The 12,447-nt window shown below is 41.5% G+C and overlaps 1 protein-coding gene across 1 annotated transcript; it reads left to right on the top strand.

Moving 5' to 3' along the window:
- Positions 1–3,684: 3,684 nt before the first annotated feature.
- On the top strand, positions 3,685–12,095 carry LLPH (LLP homolog, long-term synaptic facilitation factor). Its single transcript, XM_003989004.5, has 3 exons — positions 3,685–3,840; positions 5,937–6,156; positions 11,478–12,095. The coding sequence occupies exons 2-3, from the start codon at positions 5,952–5,954 to the stop codon at positions 11,654–11,656; spliced, it is 384 nt and encodes a 127-aa protein (XP_003989053.1). The 5' UTR covers positions 3,685–3,840; positions 5,937–5,951; the 3' UTR covers positions 11,657–12,095.
- The last annotated feature ends 352 nt before the right edge of the window (positions 12,096–12,447 follow it).

Below are 12,447 nucleotides of genomic sequence, written 5' to 3'. Positions count from 1 at the left end.
AAATTAGTAATATAGATTTAGCTTCTGGTGAGTTTTCGGTGTAAATTTGACTCCCATCATTATCAGTTAGTTGTTGAATACCCAATTGTCTGGTGCTCTGCTCAAGTTTAACATAGTATAGGGGGTAAGAGCACTGAAATTGGAATCCTTGCTATGCAACCAACTGATTATGTGATTTTTGACAAGTTAGTTATCCTTTCTTATCTAGGTCTTTGTCTCATCTTTCTAATGGGAGTAATAATATCTACCTTACTGGGCTGTTACAAGGTTTAAATGAGATGGATATATCATATAAGTGTTAGTTAATGTCAGCTACTATTGTTAATTATTATTGGCCATCCAAAGGCAGAATGTACTGAATTGTAACTAAAGATACTAAATAAGCAAAAACAGATTTGACATTTAAAAAAATGGAAAACAATGCTGTTCTTTTCAGTAGTTTATTTTAAATAAACATAATGTAGACATGTAATTCATACATCTTTTTTAAATGACAAATAAGTGTAAGAAATTGTTTTAATTTCTGATACGACAAATGTTGGATTTCTAAGAGTGTGAAGAGATCACAAGACCAAGAAGTTTGAAAAACACTGATGTAGGCTATATTTCATAAATGAACTATAGTTATTCATACATTCTTCTGTCAAACATTTTTATATGGTTCCTTCTTTTTTACTGGCACAATCAGTGCTGCTACATGTGTCCCTGTATATCTCCCAGGGTGCATAGATAGGAGTTTGCCAAGATAGGGAAATATACTTAGAAGCGGAATTGCTGGATAAAAGGGTGCATGCAACTTCTAATTTTTCATAACAAAGGTGAAAATATGCAGACTCCAGAAATACTTTAAAAAATGGAATTAGCAGGACTTGGACAGAGTGACCAGCAACTCCACACGCAAGGTACAAAGTACAGCCAGAGGCAGGAGGAAAATGGGGAGAGAGCAGTATCTGAGAGCTGTTTCTATTGAATGTATTCTTGGGAAAGGTGCGGTGGGCCCTGTCTGCCTGCGTACGTTTTTTTTTTTTTCTGCAGGTCTCACCCCAGGCTTTGATCCACTTGATGCACTTCTGGGGACTAGTGGTATCAGCAGCCAGCTGTGAGCCTTTTTGGAACAGCTGGGAACTCGGGCTCTTTTTGCCTGTTCATCTTTGTCGAGCTTTGCCTTGAAGTCCCTATCACCTGGGGTCTGGGCAACATGGCGTCACTGTCTGAATCCCAGAAGGCTTTGCAGTCCTCACCGAGTGATTGGTCAGACTGGGAGTTCCATGGGAGAGGCCTGGCTGCAGAGGGCCTACTGGCTGGTGCTTGTTTGGCATGCCTTTAAGAAGGAGAACTGATCCACTTCCTAGCCTGTATTCAGTGCTACACACGTACCTCCATTCCAGGGGGCTCCTTCCGGCTCTGGGGGGGGGGGGGGGGGGGGAGCTGAAGCAATGTTCAGTTCGACCTGTAAGCCTTGTCCCTCCATCAGGGGCCTAAAGTTTCCTGAAGCTGGTAGTTTAGTTTCAGTCATCTTCATATACCCAACATAGAGCCTGTCACAGAGTGCATACTCAAATGTATGAATGAGGGAATTAATTATAGATTTTTAAATATACTAAGGCCACTTATTTATTGTTAGAACTGCTTTTATACAAACCGGTGAGGAACATAAATTTACAAATTGTTTTGTTTTTTTTTTTTTTTCCAGTAACACAGCTCACCATTCAGCTTTTTAAAGTATTAGTACTACAGAATATACTTAACACCATGACATTTTCACAATAGGTAAATTTTTCTCTCTTCTGGTGCCAGGCGTCTTCAAGTCTTGGCCTGGTTTGTTATTTAAAAACTTTTTTTTTTGGTATATTTACACATTTTTTAAAGAGACACAGCATGAGTGGGGGAGGGGCGCAGAGCGAGGGGGACACTGAATCTGATGCAGGCTCCAGGGGCTCAAACTCACAAACTGCGAGATCATGACCTGAGCTGAAGTTGGAGACGCTTAACCTACTGAGCCACACAGGCACTCCTTGGCCTGGTTTATTAAGAGAGATGCAGTTAATTAGGACTGCCCATGAGCTTTCTCTAAAATGCAATGTGAACGTGTATTTTTGGGAGAGGCAGCTAAGATCTATGGTTAACTTGTAAGATAGAAATTCACTTGCTTTGTAAAGGCTTACTCTTATTTAAAGAAAGCAGGTTGGTTTTTTTTTTTTTTTAACTTTTTAAATGTTTAAATGAGAGAGAGAGACAGAGTGTGAGTGGGGGAACGGCAGAAAGAGAGAGGGAGACACAGAATCAGAAGCGACTGAGTCACCCAGGCGCCCCAGAAAGCAGGTTTCTAATGTGTGCTGCTTTTTTATATATCACATGTTAAGAGTTTGTCAGCCACTTAAAAAAGCCTGCTGTATTCTGAGTGTACTACTTTCCATATGTTGCAGGGTTTCTTCGGGGACACAAATTTAAAGAAAGAAGGTACACACAAATTTTCTTAGAACTTTCCTTTTCTAGCAACCAGATATGAATTTACTAGACATCATTAAAGACAATTTCCTGGTTTTTTGTTTTTTTTTTTTTTTTTAGCATATGTTATAAATCTCTGGGAAATAACAGTTTAGAAACAGTACTGTGGGACCCCTGGGTGGCTCGGTTGGTTGAGCAACCAATTCTTGATTTCGGCTCAGGTCATGATTTCAGTTTGTGAGATTGAGCCCTGCTTTTGGCTCTGTGCTGAAAGCCCGGACCCTGCTTGGGATTCTCCTCCCTCTCTGCCCCTCTCACTCACTCGCTCTCAGAATAAATAAAGAAAAAAGAAACGGTACTGTGCATGTTTGAGATTATGTAAAAAAATTATAAAAGCTACCATTTGTTGAGCTCTGTATCACCTACCTAGGATCAACTGGGTTGTATGTATTAGCTGGAGTCTATGGATAAGGCATTCCAGGCTCTGAGATACTTACTTTTATTACTCACAAGGAAGTGTTGGAATCAAAAATGCAACACAAGACATGTCTGGTTCCAAAGCCTATGCTATTAGTAGCATATGTAAAATAATAATGATAATAATAATAATAATAATAAACTGGTGTTTGTGACCATCACCTAAGACTTATGGCTGGTTTACATTAAATTATTGTTAGCCAGGTAAAAATTGGTTGAACTGAATCAGTATGATCATTTTACCTTTTGAATTTGTCTTTGGGATGGGAGAGGGTTTTTGGTTAAAAAAAATTGAGGTATAATGGACATACAATAAATCGCGCATTTAACGTGTACAATAGGTAAGTTTTGACAAATGTGTACATACGTGAGATCATCACCCGTGATGGGAAAACGTAAGGGCTGCAAATAAAGATTTCAGTTTCCCTTCTAGAAGAACACGTGTCTGGAACGATTCAGTCTAAGGAAATCCAAGAGTATCGTGTGAATGGTGATGTGGGACCTGAGATGTAAAGGGAGACTCTGGGCTCACTACTGCGCAGGCAGGGTCACCTGGCCAGGATCACTGTTTGTGTCAGCGTGTCGGAGATACCCCGGTCACGATCGGGAAACTGGTCTAGCTGGCGCCCCAACAGCCGTCCGGATTTTCCGCAATGTCCAAATCCCTCTTGGGAACCCACAGGGGAGGAGCCAAGCTCCTAAAACCGCACTCCCATCAGAGGGAGGAAGTACGTCAGCGCCAGACTCCAGAAGGCCCCGCCCCTCGAGGCCTTCCGGGGCATCTTGGCTCCCGGCATGCAGCGCGCCCGTCCGGGGCTCCTGGGAGTGCGTGGAGGGCACCGGCAGGAAGGCGGAAGTGTGGAGGCTTCCGGTCAGCGTGGTCTGCGTGCCATCTGCGAGTTTCTGACTTTGCTGGTGAGTTCTCTGCTTTCCGGGTCCAGTGGGGCCTGGGACTTGGGAATCTAACCTGCCGCCCGTAGAGAATCTCATCTCAAGCCCGGTCCCTCTCTGGGCAAGGTTGAGCCCGGCCCGAGACGCAGCCTCCGTCAGGAACGAGAGTCTCCTGTGACGTTGGTGGTGGCCCTCGGGCTTCCCCGTGCTCTGTGCGAGGTGGAGCCCTCCTTTGTCGGTAGTCTCGCTCGGGTTAACCTGGGCCCTCAAAGTTGTTTACCGCAACTCCTCTGTTCTTGCCCCTCGCAGGCTTGGATTGTTGTAGGTAGGGGGACCGTGAGTTTGTGGTTGCTGGTTGTGGTCCCCAAACTGTTAACTGTTAGTTATCCATTCAACAAATGCGCCGTGCGTTGGGGGATCCACCGGTGAACGAGACCCATTTAGTTAGCGCCTGCCTTCGGGGTCCCCGAAGTCCCCCGGGATGACAGAAAATAAACTAAATTTCAGAATGTAATACGTATTTAAAAGGAAACAAAAGGATGGTGCGGTGGAGAGTAGAAGGGAAGCTTACGAGGCGGGGAGGGGGGGGGGGAGGTCGTCAGAGAAACCCTTTCTGTGGTACTTAAGTGAAGGAGCAAGCTTTGGGAAGGTCATTCCCAGGCATGGAAGCAGCAAATTGTAAAGGTGCTAAAGTGGAGATAGTTTGGACTTTGAAATTTTTTTTTCTTTCTTTTTTTTTCAAAATCATGTCTTAACGTTTTATTTAACTGCTTGATTGATGTATAATCTGTTAAATTGCACATGTTTATAGTGTGTAATATAAGTTTTTTTTTTTTTTTAATGGCTGTTTATTTGAGAGAGGGAAAGAGAGAGCAGGGGGAAGACAGAGAGAGAGGGAGACAGAATCCCAAGCAAGATGTCGCTGTTAGCCCAGAGCCCATGGAGGTTGAGGGGGACTGGAACTCACCAACCATGAGGTCATTACCTGAGCCAAAATCAAGAGTCAGTGCTCAACTGACTGAGCCACCCAGGCATCCCAGTGTAAGTTTTGATATATGTATACAAACATCCATCAGTGCAATCAAGATTGTGTTATAAATCACTCTCAAAAGCCTTCCTCCAAACCCTTTATAATACCTAGAATTCCTTCCTTCCCATTCCCTCTCACCTCCCCATACTGTGCCTGGGTTGTCACTGATTGAGCTTTTTCTCCGATGTAATTGGTACTTGGGGATGGGGTGGAGCTTGGAGCCTGAGATGAAATAGATTTGAAGGTCACAAATAGTCTTGTAGATCTTGAATATGAGGTGGGATATCATTAAAGAATTCCATGAAAGACTATGGAAAGCTCTAAGTTTTTAAAAGCTCACACTAACTGCCTTTTGGAGGATTTAGGTCTGGGGCTAACAGATGAACAGCAAGAGTGGATACGGACAAGTTTAAAATAGCTAAATTGAAGGGCACTTGGGTGGCTCAGTCGGTTGGTTAAGCATCCACCTTTGGCTCCTGTCACGATGTCACGGTTTGTGGGTTTGAGCCCCGCATCAGGCTCTCTGCTGTCAGCACAGAGCCTATTAGGGATCCTCTGTCTCCCTCTCTCTGCCCCTCCCATGCACATGCTTACTCTCTCTCAAAAATAAATAAACAGTTAAAAAAAAAATTAGGTAGATTGAATTGAGGGGAGCATAATGAGGAAGACTGGGGTAAGGTGTCCTATAAGCTCAGAGGCAGTCAAGTTAAAAGCTACCTATAAAAACATTTTGTAATTTGTAAGTTGTTGCATAAATATAAGGTGATGATGCTCTTTGCATTTTGGGGGAAATTCAGTTTCTGCATCTTGTATGGAAACTCCAGGAGCTTTCAGAATTGGCTTGACTTACAGTTTGCCAGTGACCACAGGGAGTTTGATTTGGTGCTCTTGTTATTTAATGGCTGTATATGCAATGTTGATCCTCCCATAATTTGTGCATTATGCCATCATAAATCATGGACAGAGTGAAGTGTGTTACCTTTCGCTTGTTCATGTTTTGTAGAGATACCTTTTGACCTGGTTTTCCAAGGATTTGCCCTTCTTTTTTTAAAAGTATAAATTTTTGCTTTTGTGTATGTATTTCTGTCAGCTTTCCAGGTAAAATATGGCTAAAAGCTTACGGAGTAAGTGGAAAAGGAAGATGCGTGCCGAAAAGAGAAAAAAGAATGCCCCAAAGGAACTCAGCAGACTTAAAAGTATTCTTAAAATAGATAGTGATGTTTTAATGAAAGATGTTCAAGAGATAGCAACTGTGGTGGTACCTAAACATTGTCCAGAGAAAACTGAATGTGTGGTACAAGATGAAAAAGGTGAGTTTAAGTGCTTTGTTTAAAAAATAATAATAGGGACGCATGGGTGGCTCACTAGGTTAAGCGTCTGACTTCGGCTCAGGTCATGATCTTACGGTTTGTGAGTTCGAGCCCTGCATCGGGCTGTGCACTGACATGGCAGAGCCTGCTTGGGATTGTCTCTCTCTCTGTCTCTCTGTGTCTCTCTGTTTCTCTCTCTCTGCCCCTCCTCCACTCTCTCTCTCTCTCTCAAAATAAATAAACAAAAAAATTAATAATAATTCTATCAGTTTCCTCTTGTGACTCTTTTTCCCTTTTTGACTGTCCTCCACTCTTTCCTGCACATGCTTCCCTACAAACCTCCTGCCATGCCCATTTGATTCTTTGAAGGCTTATAGTGCTGCTAGAGATTCTATGCTAAACTATTTTAAAGGCACTTCATGTGAATAGGCATGTTTTGGATTATTCAGGGTATTTAGGCTTATACAATAGCCTAAGTGTGTCAGAAATACAGCGTAACAGGAGTTGACGAACAACGTAGACCCATCCTTGTTGGAAGAGTGTATCATTCAGTCAGAGACTAGGCAAGATAGCAGATCGTTTTCCATTTAATCCTTTGTAAGATCTAGTTCCCATTCAAAGAATCGTTATATGCCGTTTTATTATTTTCCTAAAACAAATCAAAGTTTCCTGTATTTGATTTTGACAGATTCTAGGTACCTGTCTTAATCACAGTCTAAAGTTAGAGGCTGTGTATATTACCAGCTTCAGCACAAGAAAGGACTCCTTGGTTTTCACATCCTCATATAACAGTTTGGCAGCAAACTGAAATAAGCACTCATAATACTCAGGCTCTTAAAATAGAAGTGTATTTATGTGGTGTCCAGTGGTCAAGGAAGAGAGCAGTGATCCTCAGCCTTCCAGTCCTAGAAGTTTTCCCTCTTGCTAATATTACTCTCTCAAAGGCCCGTATCTCCGCTTGTGTTCTGAATCCTCTGCATTCTCAAGGGCTGTACACCTGCATCCTGCTTATCAGTCTGTCTTCTTCACCGGGTCATTCCAACAGCATAAATATGTTCTAGGAAACAAAGAAAAATCCTTCCCTCGATGTCCCGTTTCTCTCAATCTGCTGTTTTACTTCAGCTCTCCTTGAAACTTCTTAACACTTGCTGTCTCTTTTTCCTCGTATGTACTGCCTCTGCCCATTTGCTCTTTTTTTGTCTTTAAGGTACAATTCACATAACATAAAATTAACTACCTTAAAGTATGGAATTTAGTATCATTTAGTACGTTGGTGATGTTGTCCAACATCACCTCTTTTTCCAAAACATTTTCATCACCGTAAAAGGAAACTTTATACGCATAAAACAGTCTCCCTCTTCCTTCACTGAGTCTCTGGCAACCACTGATGTGTTTTCTGTATCTATGGATTACCTCTTCTGGATATTTCATATAATTGAAATCCTGTAACGTATGACCTTTTGTGTCTGACTTCTTTCACTGAGCTTAATGTTTTTGAGGTCCATCCATGTTGTAGCATGTATCAGGACTTCCTTTTCAAGGCTGAAGAATACACCGTTTTATGTACATACCACACATTGTTTATCCATTCGTTGGTTGGTGGGCATTTTGGGTTGCTTTCTTTCACCTTCTGGTCGTTGTGAATAGTGCTGCTGTGAACGTTCGTGTACACATTTTTGTTTGAATACGTTTTCATTTCTTTCTTTTTTTTTTTTTTTTAATTTTTTTTAATGTTTATTTATTTTTGAGACAGAGAGAGACAGAGCATGAACGGGGGAGGGGCAGAGAGAGAGGGAGACACAGAATCAGAAACAGGCTCCAGGCTCCGAGCCATCAGCCCAGAGCCTGACGCGGGGCTCGAACTCACGGACCGCGAGATCGTGACCTGGCTGAAGTCGGACGCTTAACCGACTGCGCCACCCAGGTGCCCCTACATGTTTTCATTTCTTTTGGATTTGTACTTATGGATGGAATTGGCTGGGTCGGTTGATAATTCTGTTTACTGTTTTCTGTATCAGGCAGCCATTTTCCCCTTTTTCCTTCTCTTTTTAGAATTGCCTCATCCTACTGGGTGTGAAGTGGTGTCGCATTGTGGTTTCGATTTGCATTTTTTCAGTCATTTAACGCTGTTGAACATGTTTTCATATGCTTGTTGGCCATTTGCATATCATCTTTGCAGAAGGGTCTTTTCAAGTCCTTTGCTCATTTTTATGTTCACACCGGCAAGCCGGTAAGGGACAGAGGGAGAGGGAGGAGAATCTTAAGCAGGCTTCATGCTGGGGCTGATGTCTCATGACCCTGAGATCATGACCTGAGCTGAAATCAAGAGTCAGAACGCTTTCAAATTGGATTGTCCTTTTGTTGAATTGTAAGTGTTCCTTATATGTTTTGGATGGTAGATGCCTATTTGCTTTTGAGTGTTTGCTTTTGAGTCTGTTTAATGTATTCTGTAGTTTTCTCTCCTGTTTTCTATTTTTCTCTTATACTTTCATAACTTTATTGTTTATTTCTTATTTGAGTTGTTTAGTTTTGCTATTATATTTTTAATTTCTGAGTTCTTTTTTCTCTTTTACTCTTTGTTACAGCCTGAGGTTCTTAATGGATATATATTCTCTAATCTCATTGAGGATTTTCATTATAGTTTGAAAATTTTTGATCTACTCTGCATTGTCTATTTTCTTGAATTCTTTTTTCCCTCCACCCCCTGCATTCCTTTATTTTTCGTCTTTCTCTTTCACAATGAAGGCTTTCTCCAAAGCCTAGTAATGAATGGTTGTTTATATTTAAAAGTAAAGCACTAAAATGATGAATGGACGCTGGCAGGGGAGGTGGGGACAAAGTGTGGGGGAGGACTTATCAACTGTTAGACTTGGAGTATGATTGGGTTGAACCTAGAAGGTTCTGTCGTGGAGGATGTATGTCAGAACCTAGGTCTTTTCTCGCATCATTCTTAGAGAGGGATCCTCTCATCTGCCTGCAGCAGTGTCCAGCTACCCTCCTTGGAATACTTCAGGAACTAAATGGGGATAGAACTGAGAGTGGGGGAGTCTTTCCATTTAGTAATCTGCCTGGTTTCAGTGTGGTTGCTCATCTCTGCCCTCAGGTTTGTGTTTCCCCTTACTTTGTTTCCTTCAACTTAAGCCACAAACCTAGGAATCACCTTGATCCCTTTTTCCTTTATTTCTCACCTCTAAAACATTAGCGCATCTTGAATATCTCCAAAATACAGCAGGAATCTATCCATTTTCCTCCTCCTTTCATGTTATCACTTTAAAATGACTATTGTTTCTTGCCTGAACCAAGATGGTAGCCTGTTTTACTTCTCTCTTCAGCATTTGCTCCCTTTTGATTTTTTTTTTTTCTTTCCAATTTGAGAGAGGAGAGCACATGCAAGGGAGGACAGGCAGAGGGAGAGAGAGAATCTTAAGGAGGATCCACGTTCATTGTGGATACCGATGTGGCACTGGATCCCAGGACCCTGGGATCAGGATCTGAGCCAAAATCAAGAGCCAGATGCTCAACTGACTGAGCCACCCAGACACTCCCTTTTGATTCATTTTTGACATATCAAACAGTATGATTGATTGATTTATTAAATGTTTATTTTTTTTGAGATGGAGAGAGAGACACACACACAGAGTGCAAGTGGGGGAAGGCCGGAGAGAGAGGGAGACACAGAATCTGAAGCAGGCTCCAGGCTCTGAGCCGTCAGCACGGAGCCCGACATGGGGCTTGAACTCACAAACCGCGAGATCATGACCTGAGCCAAAGTCAGATGCTCAACTGACTGAGCCACTCAGGCACCCCAGTATGATCTTTTTAGAATAAATAAGGCAAATTATTGTCATTCACATCGTTAAAACATCTCATTGTCTTTCCGTGTGCTCATCAGAGCCTACTGGGTCTTACTTAGTGCGGTTCTGGTGCTTCTCTTAAAAAAGCCACTTAACACAGGCTGCGGTTTGCTTTGTTATTCTCCCTTCAACAGAATATTGTAAACTCCATGACAGCAAGGAGTGTATTTGGACCACCATATCCCCAGAACCTAGAAGGGCACCTAAAACAATCATTCAAAAACTAGTTATTGAATGGCTAGTATACAGAAGGCACTATTCTAGGTACTGAGGAAATAATGATGAATATCAGAAATTGCTTCCATCTGGATGGGATTTACATTGTATTGGAGGAGACTGAAAGTAAACCAGATAAATGAATTAATACAGTGTCAGGTGGTGGTGATCATGCAAGACCTTGTATACCCTGGTAAGTTCCCATGGGAGGACATTCTAGGCCTGTCCTTCACAATAGATAAGGTTGGTGATAGATGTACCATACCATGGTTGCACTGAGCTTCGTGTCAGGGAGATTGCTGGTCTCTGGGTGTTATCTGGATAAGAGTGTTAGCCCCAGTGTACATCCAGGCTTTTCTTTCTTTCATTTTTCTTTTTTTTTTTTCTTTTAATACACTTTTTTTTTTCTTAAGTTAACTCTACCCCCAACATGGGGCTCAAACTCAGGACCCCAAGGTCAAGAATTGTGTGCATTACCAACTGAGCCAGCCAGGCAACCTTATATCCAAGTTTTTCTTTTCTTTTTTTCTTTTTTTTTCCTTTCTTTCTTTAAGTAACCTCTACACCCAACGTGGGGCTTGAACTCACACGAGCCTGAGATTGAGAGTTGCATGCTCTACTGACTGAGCCAGGCAGGTGCCCCCATCCTGATTTTCCTTTGTCATCTGCCCGTCACAAGCTTGTTGCTTACTACTCCGACTCTTCTGAGTACACTTCATTAGAAATGGCCAGCCATTCTTCATAGTTCATTTACTTCTAATTCTAAGGCCTGTCCATTAAAAGTGTGGGTACACTTAATAGGCTCAACTGTCCTAGTTAGCTCAAGAAAGCACTTAATCTGAGAAATGTTCTTGTAACCCACTTCTCCCAGCCATATACTAACCCTTCCTGCAGTAACTCAAACCCATACATCCTAAATGACTGCTGTTTAACTTTTATTAATGCAAAGGACAGTCATGACAACATTCTTCAGAAAGTCTCTTAGTGACTAAATAGAAGACCTGTCTAGTTCCTCACAAATACTTTTTATGTCTCATGGGTTGTAGGAACCCATGAGAGCATGTCTGAGTCCATTGAATGCACTTTGTGGAGTTTTCAGTGTTAGTCAAAGAGCATTCCATAGAAAAAGGGATTTTTTTTTTTCTTTTGTAGTCTCAGACCACTTTCAGTTCTGATGTTCTCATTGCATTAACATGCTTTTTCACAAGATTGTTTCTTTATTCATGAGCGTTAATTTCGTTTTTTATTCAGATGACATGAAGATGGAGACTGATATTAAGAGAAACAAAAAGAGTCTTCTAGACCAGCATGGACAATACCCCATATGGATGAACCAGAGACAAAGGAAAAGGCTGAAGGCAAAGCGAGAAAAAGGGAAGGGGAAAAGCAAAGCAAAAGCAGTAAAGGCAGCAAAGGGTTTGGCCTGGTAGACTCTTTAAAAATTTGAAAAATCCTGCATGGGACAGGTCTTCGATTAGAATGTATACGTGGATTTCAGCTTTCACCAAATGAAAACTGTGTTTCCAGATTTAACTTGGCCTTTCTCTTCAAACCGAACTTAACTCCTCAAATTTGTTTTGGGAGCTTGATAAAATATTTTCTTTGATAAATGAAAGCGACACTGGTATTTTAATTGGATGCTGTCCAATGTGCAGGGGTTCTCAGACTTCAAAATTCTATTAAGTGTTACTGTGGTTGTAATTGTTTGGTCTCCATAAAGATAAAAGAAGATATTATACTGACACATTTCAGCTAATTCAGGTTTAAAGAAAACTTACACAACTCAAAATATGTCAGTGGATCTTATAAGCACTACTTGTTTAGAGTTTTGATTTTGTTTAATTCAGAATAAAAGATATTTTGTCTAGATCTTGAAGTGCTTTTCTTTCATGTGTCCTTAAGGTTTTCTAGTAGGAGAGAAGACCATCTGCAATTAAATTGTTAAAAAATCTTAAGTTTGTAGGTAGAATATTAATATCTACAAATTAATAGCCTCCATCTTTTTAGGAGATAGAACAACCTGGGAACTAGTTAATGTCAGTTTTTGTATTATTTAGCCTAATATAACACAACATTCCTCACACTATGTTTCTTAGAATCAGTTTTTCTGGGGGTGCCTGGGTGGCTCAGCCGGTTAAGTGTCTGACTTCGGCTCAGATCATGATCTCACGGTTTGTGAGTTCGAGGCCCGCGTTGGACTCTGTGCTGACAGCTCAGAGCC

Source organism: Felis catus, chromosome B4 (assembly GCF_018350175.1).
Source record: "Felis catus isolate Fca126 chromosome B4, F.catus_Fca126_mat1.0, whole genome shotgun sequence".
In the NCBI taxonomy this organism is placed as follows: Eukaryota; Metazoa; Chordata; class Mammalia; order Carnivora; family Felidae; genus Felis; species Felis catus.
The sequence above is the reverse complement of the archived record's forward strand: the minus strand, read 5'-3'. Positions and strand labels throughout refer to the sequence as shown.

What these genes read in the sequence shown, in the direction of transcription:
- LLPH (XM_003989004.5), top strand. Translation starts at nt 5,952, where the DNA reads ATGGCTAAAAGCTTACGGAGTAAGTGGAAAAGGAAGATGCGTGCCGAA. An exon ending in TGTGGTACAAGATGAAAAAG is followed by an intron (nt 6,157 to 11,477) that starts GTGAGTTTAAGT and finishes TTTTTTATTCAG; the next exon opens with ATGACATGAAGATGGAGACT.